The following is a 27,794-nucleotide window of genomic DNA, read 5'->3' on the forward strand; positions in this document are numbered from 1 at the left end:
CAAAGCTCTATAGAGAAGCATAATCCAATCTCGCTTGGATTCCCACAAAGTAATCCTTTGGGGAGTTTTTACAGTTATTTGAAGTTATGCCCTGTTTTTTTCTGTTTTTTTTTCCCCCTCCATATTTACAAACATGCATTATGAAGGGAAAAACAAAACCTCTTTAAATGAGTACATACCTGAAGCAAGGCCTGCTAGAAAAGCTGCACCAAGACTAGACATGTCTGCATTTGCAGGTTTTTCTATTTTCTTATTAATTAAGTCTGAAGTCATCTGCATGACAAAACTATTATTGCTGACACCTCCATCAGCTCTACAGGGAGAGGGGAAGAGGAAGTTAAAAAAAAATGCGATTAGTTCAAATGCTTATTGCCAACATTTCAGAAAACAACTTCTGGGGTTCCACACCTATGCATAAATCTTCCTGTCACTCATGCACAAATGCACTTCCATTTTATGGGCAAATTTAGAGGCCAGCACAAGGTGCCTAGAAAAAAAAAAGAATGCCTATAAACTAGGGGAGGAATGGTAGACAGACAGGGACACAGGACAGACACGTTATCAAAAGCTTTGAAAGCTCTGTCTTCTAAAACTATACATCATCCTGGTTGAAATGTTACCTTTACATAGTTATCACCACAACATGACAACAGTCAAAACCATTACATTAAACAAACCCTTTCAAGTGTTCTCAGATCTGGGAAAGTACTTCTTTCATTACTACCAAATCTTTGTACTAGTTAGCTAAAATGCCTTCACAGTTGCTTCTTTTTATGAGGAAGATGAGAACGAGGCTTCCATCTATCTATTTTCCTAATTGCATCATGTCAGAGACCCTTTTAAATGGAGGAAACTAGAACTTATCAGTGCTGACCTTTAATCATCTGAGAGTGATTACTAGTGGTGCAAAGTAATCACTCTTGCAAACAAAAAATAACTAAAACAAAAAGCGATCTTTGAATTGTCATAGATTGGTTTGTTACACTGTTGGACTCCAATGCCAGCTGGGTATGGAGCTGTTGTTCTATCAGATGTGGTGCAGTAAAGACACCTACTGTTTATTACTATAGAAAGTGTTAGGTAATAAAACTTAACAGTTGCTTAGAAATCTTCAAATATGCCAGCTGAAATCTTCTCTACTACGTGATGCCTCAGAAAACTTTTGCATAAATGTTTTGGCTGTTTCTGAAAGTAAAATCAGGAGAGACTGCCTGATTGGCGATGTTACAGGGTTTTGCTTGTTTGTACAGAGTTAAGCAGAGTTACCACCTCTATACGATGGCTTAAAAACCTTTAACTGGCAAAGTCACTTTCCTAATGCCAGTGACATGCATTTTCCTTCTTCTGTAAAAATAAGGCATCCATTTGATTCAAGTTACAAGGGGAAAAAAGAAAGAAAATTTCCAAATACTCAGTTTTACATTTTGCTAAATTTTGCTGCTAGATCCTTTGAAGATTCAATCTGCTACATCATCTAGCTCAAAGTTCCTGCATGCCATTCGACTGGGGATGTGCTATTTCACACAACAAGTAAATAGCTGATATTCCAGGGCTCCAGGGACCACCAGGATCATGCTTGTAAAGGCTGCTGCAGACTGCTACAACGTAGGACATGAGGACTAAAACTGAGGGTTCCCTCTCTGTGCTTTCCTTGATGGTGTCGAGACAAGCAAAGAGAAGTAATAGGAATGTTGAGGACTAATGAAAATGACAACTTCGTAGGAGCCTGTAGGAGCCAGAGACGGGGAAGAAAGGAGGGATGCAGGACAATAGCTAAAAAGGGAATGAACATATTTATGGGATAAAAACAACAACGACAAAAACATTAAAAGTAATGGATAGATACTAAAGATGTGCAGACAAAAGGATGGGAAAGCAGTTTACAACCCTACTGAAAAAGCCATTACGTGTATCTCATTATCTTCTAATGCTTAATCCACAAGCTGAATTGCTACTGATCGTAGTTAACCATTATAGTCACTATATGAAACAGCAATTTTATATTAATGAATAAAACAGAACATGATCATACAATTTAAAGTTTACATTACAACGTAAATGGGATCAGAATTCTAGTGTTCCCTAGGCAGTACTTCCACACTTTCCATTTTTCAGTTCACAGTCTTAATATGACTTCTCAAATTTTGGATGCAATTGTCTATGTAAAAAAGCTTCCTAAGGAACCTAAAATTCCAATACTTTTGATCTTTTCCTCTTCATTAAAACCCCAAGCCTGGCTGTTCCTTTATCTTTGCCTACTCTGTCCCAGTACATGATGGAAGACAGAAATTTTTACCTCCCCCCACCTTGTACTTTCACCTTTCTTCCACTACTCAAAATTCTGATTTCTCAACTGTCTACGTGCCTGCCAGTCCACTTCTTCCTTTGCATGGGTATCAGGAAAAAAAACCACAAGAGGGACAGGAACACTCTCCCCTCTGTTCTTGACCATGGTATCACGATGACCCCTGGCTGCAAGAAGGAGAAATTTTGGAGAGCTTTCTCAGCGTGGGAGGGCTTGAGGCTCTAAGACAACTGGTGCGCCCAAACCAAGTACCTACTGTAATGTGCAATGTAGCTTTCCAGCAACACATAATTCAGCTAAATTTTTCCAAGACGTTGTGAAAAGCATATTCTAGGGATCACGGCTACCTCACTAAATTTGATTTGCTTCTTCAAAGACTGAAGCAAAACCAATGTCTTAACAATTGAATTGTAAAAGTATTCTTCCTCTTTCCTTCACAAATAGATCCAGTTTTAACTGATGTCTTCAAAAAAATATTCAGTCTGTGACAGACCCAGCACAAAAAAATTTCAGTATGAAAGAATGATAATAAAGCATAGAATTACCTTTGTGGTAGGCATTGCTATATGTACTCTAGTGCTACCTGAAAACATGAATTTGCCTTTTTTTTTTTTTTAAATAGAACAATTCATTACTCACCTACTGACAATCACCAATGCCCATAGTTTAATTAAGAACCAACCCTTTTGTGGGTAGAACTGCCCACTTAAGTTACATTAACATTTGATTTGGTAATCATCTATTTCTCAGCAGCAGAATTTTTACAGTAAGATAAAATGCATAATAAAGGTCACACCTATTTAAAAAAAAAAAAGATCAATCTCCCATATATCAAATTTAAAAGCTACATGGAACTTACCGAATAGTTTGAAGAGGAATGCGTACCTTCTTCACAATGATATCATAAAGCTGTTTGTTTCTTTAAAAAAATATTTAGTCGAATTAAGCATTATATATTCCACAAAATGTTTCCAGTATCTACGTAGTCAGAAAATAAAATACAAGGCAAAAAATGCCTCAGTTGTGTCAGAACTGCTGCAGTAGCTAACAAGTTTCCAGAATGCATAAATTTAAAAAAAAAAAAAGGGGGAAAAAAAAAGTCTGAAACTGGTCTTTGTTACACATCATTACAAAGGCACAAGTATAGCTAAATCAGGGCCCGTTCTATAGCAAGTCACTGCAGAAGATACATTTTTCCCACCTGGAATTGCTGATAGGTTTCTACAGACAAGATGCAATTGTTGATGTAACAAGTGGTTTAGAGTGAGGAAAGTAGGCTGACCGAGTGTTAATCGGAGTTCATCCAGCTGTTCTTCAAAGGGAACATCTGAAGGCTGTAAGGTTGACTTGTTCTGAAACCATTTCATTTAATGGGAGAAAGTCTAAACACAAAGGATCTCTACCCTTTTCTAGTTAGGTATTTGAATGAGATGAGATTCTCGACATCCCTGTTTTCAAGAGACACATGCTTCAGTTCAGGAACTACTGCATCTCACGTTCCTCTTATAATGCAGAAAAAAAATGCATTAGAAACAGTTGCAGCAATTCCAAATGTTACCTTCCTCCAGACATCCTTTTTGCCTCTTTGCAGGAGGTTATCATGCCCAAAGCAGAGCTGGTGACTAGATGGAAGGAATCATATGGGTGTTCCCTAACTGGCCACAGTGCAGTGTGAGCCAGGCTCAAACCACATTCAAATTCAGTTCGAGGCATGCTGCACGGGTTTGCAAGGCAGAACCAATCTGTTCCACAGGGTCCTACTGATGCGGTATCGTCAGTGACTAGTGGTAATATCTTTAACCTTGACAGTTCGATCTGGAAGTTGTTGTCCATTCACATCTTTAAAGATGTTTAAGATGCCTATTACTGTGTTTTATAAAACACCAAAAAGTCAAACTTTAGCCAAAGAGCCAATATAAAGCTTCCAGCTTCAGGGGTACTTTAAAACACAGCTGGAGTGGGCTACAGCTTCTGACAAAACACTGTCAGGAGAGTAAGGACAAGCTTTAAACAGAAAACATTTTTAGAACATGCAGAAAACAATATAATTTAAGAATGCCTATATGGTTACTTAATAACAAAAACTCTGAACTAATAAATATACACGAGTTTATTTGTAAAGTGTTAAAGAAAAAGAGGAAAGCAGCTAAAGCTCCTTTTCAGTGTAACAGTAATGGATTACTGCAATTTATATTTTACAAACTGCAGAAGTCCATGCATCCATTTAACACTGCCGAGCAAAATAAAAGCGAACATAAGAAAATATAAGCAAGATAATTAGCTAAGCAGTACCTGAAAGCTACAGATTCCAATATAGCTCGTACAAGATGGTTTCTGGTAGTGGAAGGTTTCAGCCCCATGAAAGAGGCACATAAATATGGGTCATTCACAGAAACCTGCAGAAAAGATTTCATCATGAGTTTAGTGAATTGTATTTGCAGGCTTTTGAGAAAGGAGTCAAATAGTAAGAAAAAAAAAATAACTTACGACAATTACAGGCAGCATAGTGAAAGGAGAAAATTGAAAACAGTATGTAAGAGGTATATAGTATTATTTTAGCTAACTCAGTTAACAGTTTAAATAGCTTCTTTCAACAGGAAAAAGGTTTAAGTGACTTCTTCCAAATCTGACATACTAAATAACACTAATCTGTATGACTTCCCTTTAAAATACATATAGCGTACACTTTAAGTGTCTAGGACAGGGCACACTGATATTGCTGTTCTCTAGCAAGATTTCACACACACGCTTTTTTTTTTTTTTAAAACACTCCTGAACTGCTGAAAGAAAGATGAACTGACTTTTAAAAGTAACACTGAAAAGGATGGTAATACTCTTTATTAGTTTATACTACAGCCTGTTTCCAGTGACACCGATAAACAGAGTCCAACTAAAATTCTAATGGTCACTAAGTTGTCTTTTTTTTTTGCAGAACTGGAGGATTGATTGATGAATCTCCTCTCCACTCCTCTGATGAACTTTATCACAAAATATTAATTTGCTGGTCCGTACCTGGTTTGTGACAATGTTAAATCTTATTTTCACTGTAGACAGTAATTTTTAAATTGAAACAATCCTTTCCAGTTGTATTGTGCTAAATATCAGCTATGACAACACTTACCAGAAGTTTGAATTTCATGCATATAAAATATACACACACATATTTATAAAGTAAATTAAGAAAATGCTAACATATGTTAAAAAAAAAAAACACCACCACAAACGTATGGATAGGTACATACAGCCAAAAGGAAAACTGGCATTTTGCAGAAGTTCCTAAATAGAAGAAGCTTCTGCATTACAGTAAAAGAAAATATTCTTTTTTTTTCCATATACAAGTACCCTTCCCATTCTAAGAATGGAACCACTTGTCCAGCCCAGTAGCATAATACAGATCCATGGCTTCCAAGTTTACAGATTTTCATATACAGGATAATAAACTAAAAAGCATAGACTCATATTCTACATAAGGGTGAGTATCTTAAAAGAATCAATCATTAAAAAAAAGAAAAAAGTAGCAGTGCATATATATGCACACACCCCAATGAAGAGTCTTAAGTTTTTGCTGTTACTACCAACCACAGCAAATTAACCCTGGAAACCCCTGTTTCTAGCAGAATGAGTAAGAGGAAGAATGACTAATGCACATATTCACTCAATTTCAAATACATGTTCACAACGATGCTCCTCTCAGTGCGCTGCATCACAGCAGTAGAATCCAGTAAGAAACAAACTTGGTTGTTATTGCCTTAATATGGATGAGTAGAGAAACATTTTACTCTGCGTAGGAAATGAGTTTAAGTTCCCACTGACTGGAAAAGGGGAAACATCACCCCCATTTTTAAAAAGGGAAAAAAGGAAGACCCGGGGAGCTACAGGCCAGTCAGTCTCGCCTCTGTGCCTGGGAAGATCATGGAACAGACCCTCCTGGAAGCTATGCTAAGGCACATGGAGGACAAGGAGGTGATTCGAGACAGCCAGCATGGCGTCACCAAGGGCAAGTCCTGCCTCACCAACCTAGTGGCCTTCTCTGATGGAGTGACTACATCAGCGGACACGGGAAAAGCTATGGATGTCGTCTACCTGGACCTCTGTAAGGCCTTTGACACAGTTCCCCACAACATCCTTCTCTCTAAACTGGAGAGGTATGGATTTGATGGGTGGACTGTCCGGTGGGTGAGGAATTGGTTAGATGGTCGCATCCAGAGGGTAGTGGTCAACAGCTCAACGTCCAGATGGAGATTGGTGACGAGTGGCATCCCGCAGGGGTCCATATTGGGACCGGTACTGTTTAATATCTTCATCAGTGACACAGACAGTGGGATTGAGCGCACCCTCAGCAAGTTCGCAGATGACACCAAGCTGAGTGGTGTGGTCAACACGCCAGAGGGACGGGATGCCATCCAGAGGGACCTGGACAAGCTCGAGAAGTGCGCCTGTGTGAACATCATGAGGGTCAACAAGGCCAAGTGCAAGGTCCTGCACCTGGGTCGGGGCAACCCCCGGTATCAATCCAGGCTGGGGGATGAAGGGATTGAGAGCAGCCCTGCCGAGAAGGACTTGGGGGTACTGGTGGATGAAAAGCTGGACATGAGCCAGCAACGTGCGCTCGCAGCCCAGAAGGCCAACCCTATCCTGGGCTGCATCCCAAGAAGCGTGGCCAGCAGGTCGAGGGAGGGGATTCTGCCCCTCTGCTCTGCTCTGGTGAGACCCCCCCTGGAGCACTGCGTCCAGCTCTGGAGCCCTCAGCATAAGAAAGACACGGACCTGTTGGAGCGGGTCCAGAGGAGGGTCACAAAAATGCTCAGGGGGATGGAACACCTCTCCTGTGAAGAAAGGCTGAGAGAGTTGGGGTTGTTCAGCCTAGAGAAGAGAAGGCTTCAGGGACACCTTATTGCAGCCTATCAGTACTTGAAGGGGGCTTATAAGAAAGATGGGGACAAACTTTTTAATAGGGCCTGTTGCAACAGGACAAGGGCTAACGGTTTTAAACTAAAAGAGGGTAGACATAGACTAGATAGAAGGAAGAAATTTTTTACACTGAGGGTGGTGAAACACTGGCACAGGTTGCCCAGAGAGGTGGTGGATGCCCCATCCCTGGAAACATTCCAGGTCAGGTTGGACAGGGCTCTGAGGAACTTGATCTAGTTGAAGATGTCCCTGCTCATTGCAGGGGGGTTGGACTAGATGACCTTTAGAAGTCCCTTCCAACCCAAACCATTCTATGATTCTACGAACACGTGGGCTTCGTAAGAACCCTCCCCAACCACTATCATTTTGAGGTCTAAGAAACATAACCATACAATCAATTTGTGTTAGCACCTAGCCAGTGAAGCTAAGCAGACACGTTACAGTCCCAGAAGCGTTCAACTCTGTTTATGTCCCCTTTCATACCATTTAATCTACTCAGCTTCTAAATTGATACAGATGCTGCTCCTGTGAGTCTACTAGCTAAGCATGTTCCACTGCAATACGCAGGGCTTTTAAAAGGCAAAGAAATTCACATTGGTGGGTACTATTAGTGGTAACCAGATGTCACAGTTAAAGAGAAAACCATTCAGTTTTCTAAGTACAGCTTCTAAATTTGGACTGGGAATATTAGAATTAGAGAAAAAGAGACTGAATCAATGTTTACCAAGAAGCTAGCTGGGGTTCCTTCTGGAGACAGTGTCAAGAAAGCAAGGGGGAGACAAACCCACAAAGCAAAACAAAAACCAACCAAACAAAAAAGAGGTTTTACCAACATCTCTAGAACTTGAATATTAATAGAATCAAATGTTCAAAAAAGATTCAGACTAACATTTGTCTACCTCAGGATTCCTGTCTGCAAATATTGAAATTTGGCATGGCTCAACATTTGCTTATTCACAGCACAATTACTCACAGTAAATGCTAAATGGAAAACATCTCAGCATAATCAAGCTTTATACCCCTAAAAATAAATATAATGATTTGGTCGGCTGTTTGAGAGAAGGTAGCTGGGCTACCTGCAGAAGAAATGAAAATTTTCTTTGCCTTGTTCCATTAACATACAGGAGTCACACAAAGGTAAGATTAAAGATGTTAAGTTTCTTTTGAAAAAAACACTAGTCCTGGGAATGATCAAACCGAGTATGGTAGACCAATGAAGATCAAAATAAAATGCACTTTTGGACCCACACAGAAAGATGAGCTTTCAAAAACATTCCATGTAGCTCTAAAATGTATGTATTCAAACTAACAAATTACTACCTAAGACTTCCAAGAGAAAAAAGAAGGTGGTGATTTTTGAGCAGAAAAAGAATACTGTCTTCATCTTAATGGCTCTTCTTTGTTTGAGTAACAGTAACTTTTGAACACCTGACAGGTTCACAAACACCAGTTGTCTATACATCAAAGAACCAGCTGATGGCAGACATTACTCAACCCCCACAGTACAGCAACAGCTTTCCCTTCATCTTGCCTGGCCCATCTGTCCAATACAGTTTATAATGCTAATGTTCCAAATAACAACTTGGAGACCGGGGCTACACCACTGAGTTTCTCCTGGACAACACCACTGATTAGAAGAACAAAGTTTTGTGGAGACATGGATATTTTCATGTTGACAAACCCACAATGTAGAAACAGCCATGCTGCTGAAAGCGTGCTTTTAGTCAGATTATCTCATGTTGCTCAGGACAGTGGCATAACTAGAGGAAAACGTTTTGGGGCTCTGCACAGTCCTTAAGCTAGCAACAGCTACAGTAGCAAAACCTGTTTATTTTCATTCTGTATGAAGGTTTGTCTACAAGCTCTGACTTGCGGCTCTGTCATATTTTGTGGTGATAAATTACAAACTATTATTACCAACCATCAAACCCATACTGAAAGCAACTGCTCTGTAGCTGAATAGGCAGTATGTCAACTCCCCAGCTATCACAATTTGTCATTTAATGTAATGTATTAACTGGAATTCCCATCAATTCCAATCTAGACTAATACGCTAGACTGAACTGCAGTATCAATATCACCCTTGTTGCTGCCTCTGCACAGGGACAGTAACTCACATCTGTAATGAAACTCAAGAGGGATCGTGAATCAGAGGTGGAGAGGACAGACATGAGGATACATAAGTCTCTAGCAATAATGGAAAGCAAGTAGAAAGAACCCAGAGCTTGTTACCCAGAGGGGATCAAGTAATTGCAGGAAGTTCCTCAAATAGAGAGGAAGGTAAAAGCAAGCTACTGGGAAATGGAGGGGACTAAAGGGGAGAACAAATGCCAGGAACTCCTTACTATACACATTGTGCTCAGCAACAAGGCACAAACCCTATTTTAAAGGGAAAAAAATCTAATTCAGATTAAAATCTGTATATCAAAGAAGTGTCTAAATATTACTATCTTTGCTTTTCATAACAGCACGACTTGCAATCTTGCTCATATTTAAGTATGTTTAAGTGTTCTGATGAATTGCAACCTATATCTTGAAAAGAGGCAGAATAAAATTAATTCTTTTAGAACAGTGCTTAGAAGCATTGTCTCAATGAAGGCTTTGCTTGAGGCAGAAAAGCTATGGGATCAGTTTCTGTCTCTGCAGGCACTGCCTGAGTTACTGTGGGCAAGTCATTTAGTTTATCTGTCCCTCAGGTCTCCATCTGCAAAATGGAAGTAATTTCCCTATTTCGTAGGGTTTTTCTCATGGGGGTGTGTTTAAGCATTCTCATATGACAATGATCTTCATACATTGTGGTGAGGGACAGAGAATAAGAACCTGGGTAGTACCAAATAAATAATACAGAATAAATTACTACATTTGAACATGTGAAAGTTAAAATTTTAACTGGGTTATTAAAAATACATTCTCAATTGTATTAGTAATAATAATTTTACCTGAAAACCTGGAACAAAACAAACGCCTTGAGAATCAACAATACTCCGTGCCATTTTTTCTGTTTCATCTACATTGGTGAAAAGATCTGTAAAGATGCATAAGTCATATGCTTTTATTATTTACTTCAATTTCTTCATATATTACTAAAGAGAGAAAAATCCAGGGTTAGACTATTTCCTTTTGTAATATTCTTGAACTACATGTTCCAAGGGAAACGATCGCTTCTCCTGTATTTCATGTCCATCAGTCACATTAAAAAAAAAAAAATCCTATTCAGATGAAGACTAAATTCAAAAGGATCCTTTCATATCTGTTATGCTATAGCCTTTTAATCTTCACATCTTGTAAGAGGTCATTAGCTTTCCAAACAGACATAAATGGGAATTGAGAATGCTAACAACGGCACCCTCAGTATGATAAAAACCTAGATTTGCAAAACAAATGTTTTTTCCCCCCAAAGATGTTGTTATTGTCAGCCCAAGCACCAAATGACTACAGACATAGTCCTTAATACCCATGATATTTTATCAGCACCCTTAATATTTTTACAAGTGACTGACACGTAAATATAAATAAGGTAGGTCCTAATAACACCTCCTTGATAGACACTACTTTTATTCTTTGTCTAGCTGGATGTCTCCTTTCACAACTTTACAGACATCCCTCTTTAGCTTGTTCTTTACCCACATCCAGTTCTTGTACTAAAACCCATCTTCTGTAGTTTTAACTAATAATGTCCTTATATGGCCACATAACATGTTTTGACAGAAGACTAGAGGTCTCCTGTAAATGAGAGCTATTGTTTTTTCTTGTCTAAAAAGTAAATTTTCCTATCAAAGATAAATTAGGTTAATCTAGCTCAATTTATCTTTGAAAAACCCATCTTGGTAACTTACCAGGAGTTTCAATTTACCTTTGTAACCTTCATACATTTGTTTAAAAGCTTTGGAGTCTACTGTGCCCAGACTAATAAAGCCTAAGTCACACCTTTTCCTTCTTGTTGTATTTGCTATTAGTGAACTATATAGAGTACCTCTATGTCAGGAGAGAAAATGAAAAAATTAAGTAAGATTGACTTCACCTTGAAATTCCACATACTACTTTTTCAAAATTCTTAGAAGTGATCTGATCCCACTAAAAGAAGCCCATTAAATTGTCTTGCTGCAGAAATTCCTATTTCCAAACCTTTACCGCTATTATATGTCTCATCTTCATCCACGTTGAGCCTCACCATCCTTACTGAGGCCATTAGCTTACCTTGTTTTGGCCCAATTCCTTCTGTAGAGCAAAAGTTTTACCCTTCTCTTTATTCGTAAAGCTGGTAAAAGTTTCTGAATTCTGCTCCTCTGTAATTGTTATTTCCAGAAAATAAAGGTCTTACTTATTAGAGAGTTTATAGCAGCATGCCTATTTTTTTCTCTCTCTCTAAAACTTCCTCAATTTTTGCCTGTGGTAACAACTGTAGGTCACGTCCATTTCACTCCTGGCTAGCTAAAAATCCTTTATACTATTGCTCTGCATATACCAATAATATCCATTTTAAGTATGGATAAGTTCTATATGGATAAGTATCCATTTTAAGTATAGAATATGAAGTAGCAAGCTTATATATGTACCCCTGATACTTGTATCTGCAGCACTGAACTGTGTATTGAATTGAGTAATTTCCTCAAAAGACTAGAGGCTGTTATTCTCTAGGCTCAGTCAAATGTTGAATGATGAAGAGCTGAGGACCAATCTGAGTCATACTTAATCCTTAAGGGCACATTCACGAGCATGTATATGCACATACGCAGCAGAAGTTGACAACTTCAAGAAATACGGAATTTTGTGGTAAGCTTCAGGAAAACCTTTCCTAGATAATCCGAAGTTTGAGACACCAATTCCTTTTTTGCACCCTAGTAAAGGTGTACTAAATTTCTACATAAACCAAGTAAATAGTTTATTAGAACACTCAGAAAAGTTGTCCTATAAACAATCAGTGGTTTTGAACATCAACTACTATAGAGCTAGTATTTTCCTTAGTCTTTTATTAATGTGGAACACAAGTCTCTTCATTACATAATAGTCACATCCAAAAGGCACATTACTTCTATGTGAAGCAACACACACAACACCGTTACTTTTAAAATAAAGTTCTTCACTTTATTTTCATATAGCCTGTTATTAATTCTGAGATGTACAGCTAGAGATCTCTCAAAAGCATTACAGCAACTGTTTGTGGAATATTGCATTTACAATCATGCTACCTAGACTTCATCAGTAGTCAATTTCTGTGCTTCTCCTCAACTGAAAATTCAAGTCCAAATACCCTAAAACAGCACACATCTAACTTTAGACAGGTCTCCTTTACACCATTTCTATTCAAGTCTGGATACCAGGTTAAAAAAAAAAACAAAAAAAGCATCAGGAAGTTCGTCATGCTCAAGAGAAAGCAAGTGAGGAGTAAAATGTTTCAGGAAAATAAAAGCCTACATAGGTAGGAGGGTCTGAGAGGCAGAGTCTGAATGGGGAGATGATTGTGCAAACCAAACTCTCTGCAGTAAATACACTCAGCCCTACTAACGAGACTGTGCATTTTCCGCTGTCCAAAACGTGTAGTCTAGTTTCTTCAATTATGGATAATAAAACCAAGCCCAATAACATAACTAAAACCCATAAAACAGTTTCTTAAGTAGTAATGTATCTTACCCTCTATAAAATTAAAGAACTACTTACTTATATCCTGAGCCCATTTTATGGCAGTGCCAATGTCTGACATACAGCCTTCAGTTAAGTAAACAACTTCTTCCCCAATCTTCCAACCAATCAGTGGATACAGACCTTAATTATTTTCCAAGAAACAAAACAAAACACCTAGTTAAATTAAATGTTTCCAGAAAAACATATACAAGCACGCCCCACAATAAACCCAACTAAAAAGAAGTAGTTTTTATTCAATTCCTTTGCAGAAATCAAGCTAAAAAAAAAGTCACTAATAGAGGTTAAACATATTGTTTAAAATTTAGTGATGAAATTACAAGGGACTCGAACAACAGTTTGTTAAACCAAAGTTAACCTAAAAAAAAAATTCACTATCAAATTACAACACCCCCCCCTTAAGCTAAAGAGAAGAGCTATCTGCACCTACTTTTTTTTTTAAATGAGAAGAGATTGTGTAGACTTAAAAATTTATCAGTGTTTTCCTATTTATTTTCAATCTATCTAATTTTCCCCAATGGTTTCTAAAAAGTCTGAATTTACTTCCCCAAAACATAAAACATGAAGGCTGGGCTTTCAGATGGGAAGCACAAATACTAAAACAGACATATACACAAAACAAAAAAGGCAACACAAACTTAGAACATAGATCTTATTCATAAAAGAGGATGAAAGTGATATACTTTTTATTCCTTTTTCAATACGCAATGCTTCCTCACATCGAAAGCAAAAAAAGAAAGCAAGTTTCACAATTTGCCCAATCTTGTCCCCAACAAAGGCTACTGCCAGTTAACTATAGCATTTTACCAGTATGTTTGCCTAATATAAACAACAAAAGAAACATCCAAACTCATTAAAAATATTTGGTGACATACTTTGTCTATAACTGTGAAAGATTAGCACTTCTATGGTTTACATGATGGGATTTGCAGGAAGTTATGATTTCCACCAAATAGTTCTGGCTTCACAGTGGCTCAAAAAAAATTTCAATGACTTCGAAATATTTTTTTCCTTATCTCAGAAGAAAGGCAGAAATACATAGGGCAAACACTGTTAGTTTCTTTGAAAACACAGTACAGCATTTTCAAAGACCTGTCTGCTTGAACATACTATTACATTAGAAATAAAGAGCCAATAATGAGGATAAACCTGATGATTTGTTCTCCCCTTTGCCCCCCATGTTGAAACCTTAACAAAGAAAAGGGAGACATACTACTTAAAACTGTCCACGTGAATGCAAAGACCTTCTTGTCTGATATCTGTATTAGTAAGGACATAGCACAAAAGTCCTGCAGAGTACTGCTTTTAATGCTAAATCAAAGACTTTGTTATCTAGCTGAACAGTGTATATTCTCCAGCACTGCAGCTGGACAAATGGTTTTTCAGGTCACTCGGTAAGAACCTGAGCATTCAGTGGCCACTGCAATAAAAACTTCACCCAACCCAAGTACTGTAACTGTTGGAGTGAAGAAAGCACCCAGACCTTATGGGACCCTGCTCAGGACTCAGAGGTCACGGGTAATGCAACAAAGGTAAATGAGTCCAAATAACCACAGGACCAGAAAAGCATCAGAAGGATCTAGGGATTCTCTCTATTTTCTCAAGGTGACTTTGCTGATACACAAGTGTCTCTCACAGAATCGTCTCCAGTTTGCTTGCCTGTGTCCAAAAGAGTGGCGTGGTAGCACTAGTTACTTGGTTAGTGCTGGAGGCACTCTGGTGCTTACAAGGGAAAACAATTAGCAGTAGCTATTCAGATTAAAGTTTATATTTGTCTCTTGAAAGGAAAAGGTGATATGCATGTCTCCAGACCCTTGGTGCAGGTCTCCCTTCCAATCTTTATTTTCTACCAAAGGTGAAGCTGCAAAGCAGCAAGACCAAACAATTCCTTGAGCCAAAAGTCCTAGAGAAGGACAGCTAAATAGGGACAGAGAAGTCCAGAGGTAGCCTTCCTAAAGATGCTCACACCACAATCTCCAGTGGTGTAAGATAATCTATCTCTAGGGAACAGATCAACATGGCACTTGGCATGACCACAGTTACTAAGAACTATCAGACTGCCAGAGAGGTAGATTTAAAATCTACACAACGTTTCCATCATTGAATTGTTGAGAAGTGCTGTTCTCAAAGGAACTTTTTTTTTTTTTTTTAAACTGTCATATATAGCAACTAAATGTAGATCAGAAACTAGAACAGCAGCTAATGAATAGCTTGCACAAGGATGCTGCAGGGATTCAACTTGCAGTCTTAAATACATATGTCAACTTTAAAAATTGAACACGTTACATTTCATGCCCAGGGCACTGAGAAAGCTAGGTACCTAACTTGTCTTACTAACCATACCACACGACAGCCACAGAACATAGGGAAAATAATTTTTAACATAAGTAACAGCCTAAAGCAGTAAAAGTTTCACAGCAGTGCCTTAACTCCTATCAGATCACAATAGCCATATATTTTCTTAAAAGAAAACAAAATGGAAAAGCCTTACAGTATGTTTTTGCTATTACATTTCCACAGACTACATACATCTGATTTCTTAAGTAAAAGTATCATCGTAACGACATCATTAATCAGCCTAAAAAGCATTTGCATTCATAGGGAATTCAGTGTCCGTGCTATTAAGTTCTGACACATCTCCTGTATTTGCCAAGGTCCTTCCAGACTTTAGCTGGTGAAAGTCTCCTTAGCACACTGCTGTCCTCCTCCCCAGCCCCACCCATCCCATTTTAATTGTAGGCTTCCTGAAATTAGCAACTGTTTAAAAATATGACAGACAGAGAGAGACTGCGCAGGCAAATTTACTTCAGTATCGCCTGTTGCTCTCTTGACAAATAGCCACCTATGACAAATTAACAAGCTTGGCAGACCACAGATGTTCAGAACGATAAAGTTTTAAACACTAGAAACACATTGGGGAGCCCATTTCTAGTATTTTACAAGAAAACTAATAATTGCTAATCCTGCATTTTCTCACTGCAGGTACTTCCAAGCACAAGGGCTCAAGAGGAGGAACTTACAGCGACCCACTGGAACATTTTGATGTGAGAAGCCAGAGGACCAATCCCCTTTTTCTCCATTCCTGTACTGTATAATACTGCTATCAAGAACAGGTGAAGAGAAAAGAAAAAAAAAAAAAAAAGAGGAGGGATGCAGGTAGCAGACATAATTATTAGTGATGTTACTTAAATTCTGTTCTTGAGAAGCATATTTCAGGATAACCAAGATCTACATTTCTAATTAAAAATTTCCAGTCTTCTGTTCTGAAAACACTTTCAAGCTCTTTTTCTACAGCTGAAGACAGAAGGAAAAGCATAGCCCTGTTTTATCCCTTTTGGTACCCTCATCATTAACAGCTGTCAAGTAACGTAAAATACTCTAAAATTTCACTAGCTTACCTCTCCGTGATGCAAAGAGATGCTCTCCAGTATTCACATTCCAAAAACAACCTGTTCCCATCGTCAGTTTAACATCTCCTGGGTGAAAGCAGCATTCTCCAAACATGGCTGACTGCTGATCAGCTACCTGCCGTACCAACAAAAACAAATACAAGTTAGCTATTAACTACCAGCCTACAATGCTGCTGGATTTTAAAGTACCAATGCAAACACTTCAGAGTCCTGAATACAAATAACCATTCAGAAAGGAACTGAGCATTAAGGGAGGACTCACATACAATTCCTTAAGTCTTTGCAGGCCATTCCAACAGTCAGATTTATCACTAGAATCAAATTACACCAGGTTTGGACACAACGTGAACGTCTGTAATATTGCTTGCAACACTGAGAAATGTGTTACGAAAACAGAAGAAATATTTTATGTTTTAGTATTTGACGAGGATAAACGGGGCATTCGCAATGCCAGGGAGCAGAACAGAGTAGGTTGGCTTGAACTCCTCTTCCCCCAAATAGAAAGTTGACGTTTTGAGATCTCACCTTCCTTTTTCCCTGCTACCCCTCCTGTACCAAATTATTCCATGCTCAATTTTTCAACAATGATGATGGTTATTAAATGTATTTACTTATGTTTGTGCCTTGGTGAAACAGTAAATTTACAGATAAATTGAGTCTACAATTCTTTAAAAATAGCAAGAGAAATTCATGTTGGATAGATGACATTTTTTCCATTTAGCTCAATTCAAGCCGATTTTTCTACAAGTCATCATTTTACAAGAATAATGGGTTTTTCTTACCCAAATCCTAACTACTGAGGCAAGAACAAGTTATTCTCCATTTATTTTTAGGGAAAAAAAGAAATAAGAGGTACCACAAGCGGATCTATTAACAAACACTCTTACATTTGTGTAGAGTCTTACTGAAGTCAAGCCAGGATGTACATTGTACAACTTTATCTAGAACAACTGATTCTAAGCCAGAGAGACATTACCAGAGCTTAGAGCAGAACCCAGCTCTGTTAAGTCCTACGTTCAGTGCTTAATCATTTGGTCATCTAACCTTAATGGACCTCAACCTCTAGAAATTCCTTCCCATTCCTCTCTCTTCCTTTCCCCCTAAAGTTGTAAACTGAGTTTTTGTAGAAAAATTCAACAACCAATTTTACTGTAGTTAAGTCATAGAGAAGGAATAGAGAATACTTACTAAACAAGCAAGTATTAAATCAAAGCTAGATAAAAAGAATATAGGTACAAATACACAGATTTAAGTAAGACAACATTTTCACTCACCACTGCCATTATTGGAATAGGTACCCCAAATATTTCAGAGTCAGCTGATCCGAAGTTGAAGCTTAAAATAAATGTTATGGAGAAACATCACAACACTAAACTGACCTTTTTGTTACAATGAAATCTAGATATGTAAGGCCTGGGTCTGCATCACATATGAAAAGTAACGCTACCGATTTATTTTAAAGAAAGCATTAAAACTATCACTTTAAGAAATACTGATAATAAAAATAAAGTTTTGGATGTAGTGTTAAAAAAGTACATCTGCAGAGAAAAAGAATTTAATTTTTTTGTGTATATTACTTTGCCTGTGCAGATTATGTAGTATTTTTCTAAAGGCAATTCATTTAACAAGTATCATATTCTTTTAAATATGCCTTCATAATTACCTTGTGTCTTTCACTGGAGGATAAATAGACATCGGAATAGAAAGTAAATTACACAAAGTAGGGTTCCAACATTTCTGAAATAATATGGAAAAAGTAAAAATGTCAGCAACTCTCTCAGAAGCACAATAAACAGCAACAACATTTTTTCGGAACAGCACATACCATAAAGGGCTCAAAAACGCCTGTGGCACTGGCATTTGAGTAATCTGTAGCATACACGGAACCTACCGTGAAAAAAAGAACAAAGTAAGATTTCAGATATCCAAATACTTAAGAGTCATTTTAAACATACTTTTTCTTTAAACATCTCGGTGGCTCCCATGGAACATAAACTGAGTGTCTATAGGCAAAGTCATAATGATACAAACGAGCACACAAACTTTACCTGGCGCTCACTGTAATGTGTATCTATTAATTACCTTATTTTACCCTCATGAAACTGGCTAGAAGAGAGCCGGTACTTTTGACAACATGTAAACACTGACTGCATCACTGTCTGTCATAATCTATCCAATTGCTCAGGCATTAGCCCTCAGGACAGAAACTTGTAATTCTTCCACATTTGTAACAATTCTTTGTTCTTTTTCTTTCACGGGTACTTTTCTGTAAAAATAATCAAGGCCAATTAGTTCTGGTAGTCCTCTTTAAATCTTAAATGCTTAAAAGGTTGATTACAATGAATAATTATTTCCCTTTCTGACTGCCCTTCCAGGCAGGCCCAAGGAATAGTTAATTCAGAAGTTATTTTTTTTAAACAGTAAATATATTACAATACTCATCAATTATAAAAAAAGCACAAATGGTCAAAAAAGTATTTGAATTCTAGGAAATATCAATGACAGTCATGAACATCAGTACTTAGATTCCAGTATATTTTATTAATATTTAAGAGGAACTGTAACATTCACCTTTAGTCAATCTATACAGTAACCACGTGTCAACTGTTCCAAAGCAGCAGTTATTTTTTTTGGCAGCTTCTTCAGCCTGGGAACAAATATACATACAAAAAAAGGATTTACAACTGGGTACAATAAAGAGGAACATATTTCCTGATTCCTTTTCTCATTTTCTTCATGGTTAATGATAACATCCCCAGAAAATAAGTCTCTGCCAGTATTTCTTCTAAAAAAGGGCAAATTGGCTATATAAGTAACGTTATCCTACAGTTCATGCTCCTAAAAGAGAATACCCACAGTTTCTTACAGTTGCTGCTAAAGAAAGAAAATCAATTAATCTTCTACTGCGGTGGCATCGGAGCCTTAAGATGGGAAACTTTATAGCCACAATTATAACAGCGGTGAAGGAGTGGTGAATAAAGAAAACAAGGTCCTGCATACTGCACTTAAATAAAAAATTAACAGAAATGTAAGAAATAAGTGTATTTTTAAATATATGCTTGAGAACAATAAAGACAGAGCCATCATTTTCTGGTTTATGATGGCTGTAAAGAGTTCAAAATGTTACTTTCCTTGGGATTTTTTTCCCCTTTAAAATGGGAAATTCAGGTTTCATCCAATTTCTACTAACTGATACTGTATACAACTACAGAATTCAGAGAAAGAACACACAAACTAGTTCACTCAAAACATGACTGTATACATTATTCTCTGTAACTAAAAGCCATGAATTTTTGAGCTTCTTGGTTTGATAATCACGTTTTAAGTATCAGTGCCTGACAAAATGTGGGAGAACGTTCATCTCACTGAAAACTCAGCAGCTGCATAACCTTCTATAATCCTCCAAATTCACACCTCACATTTTCAACAGGTCCAGCCAAAACATGCCAGTAAAAAATTATACTTGACCTTCTCAATAGTTAGTTTTGTGACAGAAAATACCAGACAAAACCAGACAAGGCTTCAGGGTTTCTTTACACAGGGTAGAAAATTGATGATAACCATTTTCTTCAAAAATAACTTGAAAATTAACATAGAAAGTAAGATGACTGAAGCAATAAATACAATGGTAAGGATTAGAGCAAAGAATACAGTAACAAATAGCTCAGTGCTCATTAGTCCATTAGATTATTCCAGCACAACTTATTTTACCTGTAGTTTCCAATTTACACTACAACAAAAAGCAAAATAAATTGCAGTGTTTGATTGTTCAGTATGATATTATTTGTGAAACTGTAAACGCTGAATAATGCAGAGTGGAAAGATAAGAGTGCCAGTTGAAAATAAATACAATTGTCAGGCAAAACCAGAGTGCAAACAACTTTAAAATGAAGTACAATTACTAGCTGTATAATTATATGAAGTAAAATAAGGCTATTTTATTATGTTTCTTATGTATGAAGAAAACTTTTTACTACTACACATTTCCAGAATCAGAGGAAAAAGTTGTATAAACATGAGTAGATATTTTGGTAGACAGGCTTTGAACATTAACACAGATAAGAGTCTTTCATTCTGGTTCTTTTGAGGAAAAGAACAAGCAAGACAAAACTGAAGAGGTTACAACCAACCTAAGTCACTAGCCATTATTATGACTTAAGAAAGCTATTATTTTTCCCTTTCCAGCTTACCTCATGTATGTTTTTAAAAACCCATGACAACTTCATAGAAGTTTGTTGTGTTGAAAAAGTAAGAAAACTTGGTGCCAAATATCGATCATTCCCAGTCAAGAAATGAAGCACTGTAAAAATAACATGGACTACCTGTTTCAAAAGAAAACAGTTACTTAATTTTTAATCTCTCCCTTTAAAGGTTTCTGATCAATTATCTTTAAAGGATGACAACACAGATGAAAGCTGCTGACGTGAGATTAGATTCAGAAAGCTAAAATTCTGTTAGAGAATCCTTACACAGGACTTCAACAGGTAGCCTTCCCACAACAAATACCACAGGAAAGAGCAGCTGCACTCAGCAAGTCTGTTTTACTGACTTCTGCTGGCACAATGCTAGAGACTGCGCTGCATTACGAAGACAGGTCACCTATATGAGCACAATGCGCGATGTGGGTGACAGCGTCACATGCTGTTACTCCAGTGAAAGTTCTCCTACAGTAGACAGGCTCGATCAGGTTTTACGAGATTAACCAGAATTTAATCATTAATCAAGTTTCCATTCACAAAAGAAATCAGTGGCAAAACCAAGAATTTAACTTCTTATTGTGAGTGTGCTAGTTAGTTTCCACTTACAGGAAAAGCAACTTCAGTTTTTCCACTTAGAGCAAATCTTTCTCTTCCAAAACTATGAAGCACAAGCCATAAGCAGCATAAAACATACCTTCTATAGATAATCTGAGCAAAGAGTACATTAAAAAAACCAAACAAAAAACCCAAAACGCTGCCAACCAAGAACTATCTACACCCAAAAATTATGCTGTAGCAGTGTTAACAGGCAACATTTTAATACAACAAAGAGAATAAAAAGTAACAAAATGTGTGCTAGACCTACAGATATCTTTTCCCATAATTAATTACCTTCAGGCTATCAGTATTGCATTTTTTCTTGGTACTATTGTCCATGCTAATCTTGCTCAGTTATATGTTTTTAGGCTACAGCACATCATATTAACATGTTAACAGGACACGTGCAGTATTTTGTATGTTGCCCTCACTCTTCATAAAAATGAAACAGTTCTAATATGTCCAAGCAGTACCTAGCTTGTCACAGTTTTACCTTCAGCAGAAGGGACTTATTCCAGGAATTCACAAGTTCAATACTTCTTAAGTCTTGCCAACTTATGAAATTATGAAAAGGTTTCCCTGTCCTCCTGAAAAACAGTATTCGAACATTCCCATTTAAAACTACAGAACATACACTGCCCAAAAAATTCAACATCAATCACCATTTCCAGTCAGGACACTTAACACTAGGTCAATTCCTAAAATAAGTGTGTATCCTCCTCGTGGATTCGAGGAATTAGTAATAGGCATGTGGACATTTTGAGTGTGAGGCTTCTCACCAGAATTAAAAAATACATATGTATTCATCTCTTCCAAACTACTAAGAACAAAACAAAAATGACATACACTTATAAACCGTTCTGAACTGCTGTAAGGTGTGGCTCTGCAAACGCAAGAGAACATGAGTGACTGACATTTGCTGCTTTCAGGTTGTGACTTGACTGAGTTCAACATTTCTACAATCTGCTTCTATGAATACAAATTCATTTTAAACAACACACAATATACACACTTGTGCCATGTAATGAAAGTTGCTCTCTGCGTTGAGATGCCAAGACCAGCAATTTGCCTCATGTGAAGTCCCGCAGCTAAAAAACAAAAATAAACCACACAAAAAAAGCATTTATTTGAAGAAACAAACAAAACCACAATATATTTTCCAATATAACTATAAGACCTATGGAATACTTAGGAAATTAGTAATTTAAGAGAATATAAATCTCTACAGACTGGCCAACTAAGCGGCTAGAGCAGTGAAATATCAGCAAACTCTGAGTCAGACCAACTGATTCCGAACCAGCTGAATAAACCCATGTATTTTACAAAAGCAGTTGTGGCACACTGACCCTTTCCACCTTCTGAAAGGCCTGTTGATACTTTACTTGAACGGTCACAGAGACAGGCAGGCAGGTTACATATGCCTATATAATCAATTAAAACCGGCATTTCACAGGGGTGAATGTGAACAAACACACAAACAGAAGGAGTAAGTACCTTTACAAACTTATGGAAAGAAATTCCATAAAGAAACAAAACTAGATTGATTCTGTAGGCAGCAAAGAGATTAATGTCAATAAGCCATGATTTTTTACATCACTTTAATAATGACGTGTCTTCACCTTAAATATTATATTCCTTAAGCAATCTTTCAAAATTCCTACGAACAAATTTGCTTAAACCACATATCACTGAATGCAACAAAGTGTACTTCAAATTCAGAAGTATGAAAATGTACATTTGGGTATATAGCAATTTTGCTGTTAAACCTTACCTTCAAATAACTGTTACAGAACATTTTTTCTAATATATATAACTGTAAATAATTAAATATGTCCACAGCTATTTTCAAAGCAACTCTGGTCAGCTTCCCAAGTGCCTCCATGCGTGCTTCCAGAAGCAAAATTATGTGAAAAAAATATACATTAAGAAATTCCACTTAAATGATTTTGTCCAAAGCACTGTTAACTCTGAAGGGCTCTCAGTCCCACTACTTGAACAAATCACAGGTTAAGGAGGTCCTGCTCATACATGTTCTTATGTTAACTTTCATGTGCAAAGTTACTCATTTGCGTAAGCGTATACTGCAGACTCTACAACCGACAGCCTCTGAGTGACAATTACAGAAGGGGTTTCATAGAGAAAGGACATTTCTTGCTCCGCCGACCTCTACATGTGCTTCGGCGCCTTCCCTTACACTGGTCCTTGCATTCACGCAGGCAGTGGTATCAAGGCCCTCCATCAGCTGAAAATTAAATCAGTGCTTTCGCAAGGCTACCTGCTCCAACTGCCTGCACTACTACTACGCTGGTAGTGGGAGCGTACGGGAGGAGGACCTGGGAGTGGGTGGCTTGGGAACAGCAGTATTTCTTTTTTCAGTAGCAGCTGGGTCTAAACTGAAGGCAAAGCCATGCTAGTACCGCCACAGCTCACTGCGCATTAGAGTGGCATGTCTTACTCCTCCCCATCTCCACAGGCTGCAAACTCCCACCACTTTTCCCCGTGACAACTATCATGCTCTCTAGACCCCAAAGAGAGTAGAGCTAACTGCCATTAAAGAGAAAAACAAAACAGAAGACAAAGCACAGATACTTTTCAGCTAAGCTGGTGAGCTAAGCTGTCTCCTGGAATGGTTGAACGAGTACCAGAGTGCAAGATAGGGGTGGGACCATCCAGAAGCAGTTTCCACCTTTAGGTAGTACTGAACTACATCAGCTCATCCACCCGCGCATGGAATCACATGTTTTAGCTGCACAAGCCCTGTAAATTGAAGTGCTCCTATGCCTTCTTTCTGCTTCCAGACAGTCATTCCTGCCCCTGGTACCACACCCTCTCTTGTGCTGGCACAAATATTTGTGAAGCTCTGCTGGCATAAACAACTGCACAGCAAGTTGACTCAGGAAACTGCTCTGGACTTGAAACAACCCTGTAAAAAAGGAGGGTGGACTGCTTCTTTTGACAGCAGCGTGGGCTTATGCTCACTTACATTACACAACTACTTAAAAATGACTTGCTGACAGTGCACACAGCTTGGCCACAAGAAAAGCTTCCCCTTTTAAAACCAGCTGAAAAAATCTTGCTTCCGAGATTTGCCCCACAGAATGGGAGTGGAGGAAGCTAGTAAGGTCGTTAGGGGTTGAGGTGGAATTGCTGTTCTTGTGACAGAACAGTTGTGGCTGCTGAGAAAACAGAACAAGAGCGTAAAATAATCAGCTGCAGCTTACACCTGGTAATGGTTACTTCCCCTGTCCCCTAGGCTGCCTTCCAAAGGAAGAGACGAGCAGTTTTGGCTTGGAGGCAGAGCAACACTTGGAGACCAAACTGCAAGAAGGGCTGAACAGGAAGAACTTTAGGCACTGAAAGAGAGTATGACGCACACACACATGACAAGGAGGCTGGGGCACTGTGAGAAAGCAAGCTGGGGTACAGCCGACAGGTCCACGGCATCAGCGTGGCACAGAAGGTGATCCATGCCGGATCGCAGAATGCTGGAGCTGGTATAATGGGAAAGCTGTGGGAGCTGTAGAGAGTAAGCGCACAGTTAGAGCGGAATCCAGAAAAGGGAGGGGGGAAAAAAACTTCAGAAGTTTGGCAGAAAAGGGAGTTGTGCGTGTTTAGCGCGTGGAGTACTAGGAAATTTTAGGCTAAAGTACAAATAGAAAAGAACAGTAATACAGAAATCGGATGGTGAGAACTGTTTGTAGTTTGAATGGGGAAAGCGGGAACATCAGGTTGTAATCGAGCGAGCATAACTATGCAGCATCCTGCTTTCATTCTCGTACACTCATACGCACACACAAAGCAGCAGTAGAATAATGGGGAATCGGAAGGGGAAACAAGCCTACCCTCTGTTCGTACACAGAGGCATCTGGAGGAAGGAGGACAGACACTGGGGAAGGATACATATACAAAAAGCTAGAGCAACAAGGCGCTGTCACTGACACGTAAATCGAGTATGCACGCTCCTTCTGGTTCTACTTCAAACCTAATCTGGCCTCACTAAAAGACAGAAAGTGATTGAAGTGTCCTATTTTACATAACAATTGAACAGGCCTTAAAGCATGTTGTAGACCTGTTACTCAGTGATGAATTTTCAGTACTTTTTAAAAATAAAGATCTCTTATTATCTAATTAACTAACTTTACTAATTTTAATGAATAATTAACTTCTCAACCTTTATAAGCCATTACCTTGTACAGCCTCTTTTACTACACCAACAAACTGATTCCACAGCACTTCAGGATCTAATTCGACCCAGCCGGGACGAGGATAAAGTGATTCCACCTGTTCATGAAAGACACACAGCATTGTTATGATCTCTCGTTCACAGAAACCAGCATTCTTGTGAAAGTTTGTGCAAACACATTTGGGTTTGCTTTTTTTTTGTTCTTAATTTTCTGAATCAACTGCAAGAAGAGAAACAACAGCGTTTCTCACTTTTAAAACATGGTTGGATGTGGGTGTGTGATCTCTAGAAGACCTCCTCGGTTCAGAGGGAATAAAGAAGCCCAAACCCTCAGGAACTGGGGAGCCTGTAAACCCCTTTCGGGGTTCCAAACTGGAAACTAGGTTTCTCAGAGAGCCTTTTGGCTCTGCTGCTGAACTCGGACATCGATGCCTCCGAGCAGCTCAGTAGCAGCGCGGCACAGCAGGCCAGGGATCACGCACCAGATGGGCTTCCAACGAGAGGGAGGGTCAGCTCCACTGAGAACATCCCCTTCCACCTCCGAAAATCCATCGGATTTCTTACACTTCTCCTCACTGCCATCTTTTCGTTGCAATAGCTAACAATAAAAAAGTTAATTCCAGAGATCGTCTTGATCCCAAAATCACGAGCCATGCAAACCAAAAGGAGCCTGAAATTCACACTCCAAAGTTAACACTTTTACACAGCGCTGTTACATAACGGGACGTGTGTAAACTCAAGTCCTACGCAAGTCTCAGCTATGCCCTACTAACAAAAGCCGTTTTGTTTGGAGAGGGATTAGTCGATAAACGACTAAAGCAAAGGCAACAGGGAAAGGTGGGCGGGAGCAAACGCTGAGAGGTAAGGGGGCGAGCGCAATGGTGTTATCCCCGTGGGGCTCCCAGCCGGGTGGGGGGTTTCGTTTCGCCCAGGCTGGTCTGAGGGCCCTCGGGAAGACGTCCCCATCCGACCCGGCTCAGGGGATGCCCGCGCACCGGGGAAAGCCAAGCTGGGCGAGCACCTGTGAACGCTTCCCATGCCGAGCCCCGACCCGCGCCCCGCCTGGGCAACCCGCCGCCTCCCCGGGACGCCGCACGGGTGAGGGACCTGGAGAGCCGCAGGGCAAAACCTCCCGGCACTCGGGGGAGAGCGGGCACGATCGGCCCCGCCCGCAGGCGCCCGCCTCCGGCGACGGCTCCGGAGGCAAACGCCGCCTCAGGCCGCTCTCGCCCGGGGGAGGGCCAGCTCTCGGCCCAGCGGCGAGTGGAGAGCGCCGCCTCGCAGCGCGCCCGCCGCTGCCCCCCCCCCCCGCCGCGGATTCACCTTCCTGCAGCTGGAGCCTCTGACCGCGGCCGCCCGGTCATAGACGTGGCACTTCAGCACCGTGCTGCCCACGTCCACCCCCACCACGTACCGCGCGGGGGCGGCGGCGCCGCTCTCCTGCTGCCCGCACGGCATCGCCCGCTGCGGTCCGACGCGCAGGGATCGCGGAGTGCGGCCAGGCGGCCGCCGCCCGCCAGAAATCCGCCGCGGGGCGGGCGCCCGGCCGGGCCTATGGGCGGCGGGAGGCGGGTCGCGCCACGACGGGGCGGGCCCCGGGGCGGCCTCCGCAGGCCGCGGCCCGGCCGCGGCGCTCCGGCCCTGCGGCAGGTCAGGGCAGCGAGCACAGCGGTGGGCTGCCGCGGGGAGGACGGCCGGGCGGCGCGGCTTCCTGCCGCCGGGTTTGGCGGGGACGGCGGCACCTGCGCGCCCGCTCCCTCACGGGGTGGGGGGGGGGGGACGGGGACGACGGGGGTTTCCCGGTGGTGACGGCCCCTTCTCAGCTCTCTCTCCACACAGAGAGCAAACACACCCGAAACAAAACCCCATGTTTAGTCTGTGCCGTTTCTATATAGATTTGCCAAATGCACGTAAAAGGCTTTAATGAAACACCAAAGGTTAAAGGGTTTCTAAAAGGCAGAATTCAGCGAGCACCAGCAGAGCATTTCCTCGCGGTGCTAATACCGACTCCAAGTGAACATACTGCCTAATCCCAATTCCTCCTCACAGCTGTACCGCATGGAGAAACGTCCGCTAGGAGCAGGTGTGTGGTAAAGGGCGAGGTAGGGTGGCTGCAGGGGTTTGTCACTGACGGTAGTGAGCATCAGTGAACGAATCATACATAATTACACAAAGCCTTAAATCTGCAGCAATCCTCTTGTGCCATCACTTTCCTTCATAGAGGGAACCACGTTTAAAATTCCCGTTGGAACAGAGTTACTGACAGAAATGTTCCCCTACTGCCCTTAGATGGGGTGGTGGTTTTTAAACAGGAACAACTAGAAATATTCTCAGTTAAGCAATAAAATTCAGGATGTTCAACCCAAAACTAGTATCAGTAGAATTTAGTTTTAACCCCAATTTAATTAGAAGAATTAACCAATTAGTTTTAACTCCTCATTTAATTAGAGCAGGAAAAGCAAAAAATACCTAGAAAATATTTTCCCCTTGCACTTCTGTTTGGCCCCTCTTAGAAGAAGTTGCACTATGAACAACAAAAGGGTATAACG

At 39.8% G+C, this 27,794-nt stretch overlaps 1 protein-coding gene across 9 annotated transcripts in view; it reads right to left on the bottom strand.

The window, feature by feature from the left end:
* The window catches only part of GK5 (glycerol kinase 5), a 31,534-nt gene that overhangs the window by 2,241 nt on the left and 1,499 nt on the right, over positions 1-27,794 (bottom strand). For 2 of the 9 annotated variants that reach the window (XM_076340983.1, XM_076340980.1), the window contains exons 1-15: positions 26,569-26,733; positions 25,250-25,343; positions 22,075-22,150; positions 21,556-21,649; positions 20,457-20,588; positions 18,838-18,913; positions 18,092-18,153; positions 17,930-18,003; positions 17,541-17,601; positions 16,255-16,381; positions 12,875-12,979; positions 10,156-10,241; positions 4,598-4,701; positions 3,165-3,224; positions 180-313 (exon numbers count right to left, since the gene is read on the bottom strand). In XM_076340983.1, coding sequence (XP_076197098.1) covers positions 180-313; positions 3,165-3,224; positions 4,598-4,701; positions 10,156-10,241; positions 12,875-12,979; positions 16,255-16,381; positions 17,541-17,601; positions 17,930-18,003; positions 18,092-18,153; positions 18,838-18,913; positions 20,457-20,588; positions 21,556-21,649; positions 22,075-22,150; positions 25,250-25,343; positions 26,569-26,703 — 1,420 coding nt within the window. In that variant the 5' untranslated portion in view covers positions 26,704-26,733. The other 7 variants (XM_076340985.1, XM_076340984.1, XM_076340981.1 and 4 more) reach the window with 6 other exon arrangements.

The sequence above is a fragment of the Aptenodytes patagonicus genome, chromosome 6, assembly GCF_965638725.1.
Source record: "Aptenodytes patagonicus chromosome 6, bAptPat1.pri.cur, whole genome shotgun sequence".
In the NCBI taxonomy this organism is placed as follows: domain Eukaryota; kingdom Metazoa; phylum Chordata; class Aves; order Sphenisciformes; family Spheniscidae; genus Aptenodytes; species Aptenodytes patagonicus.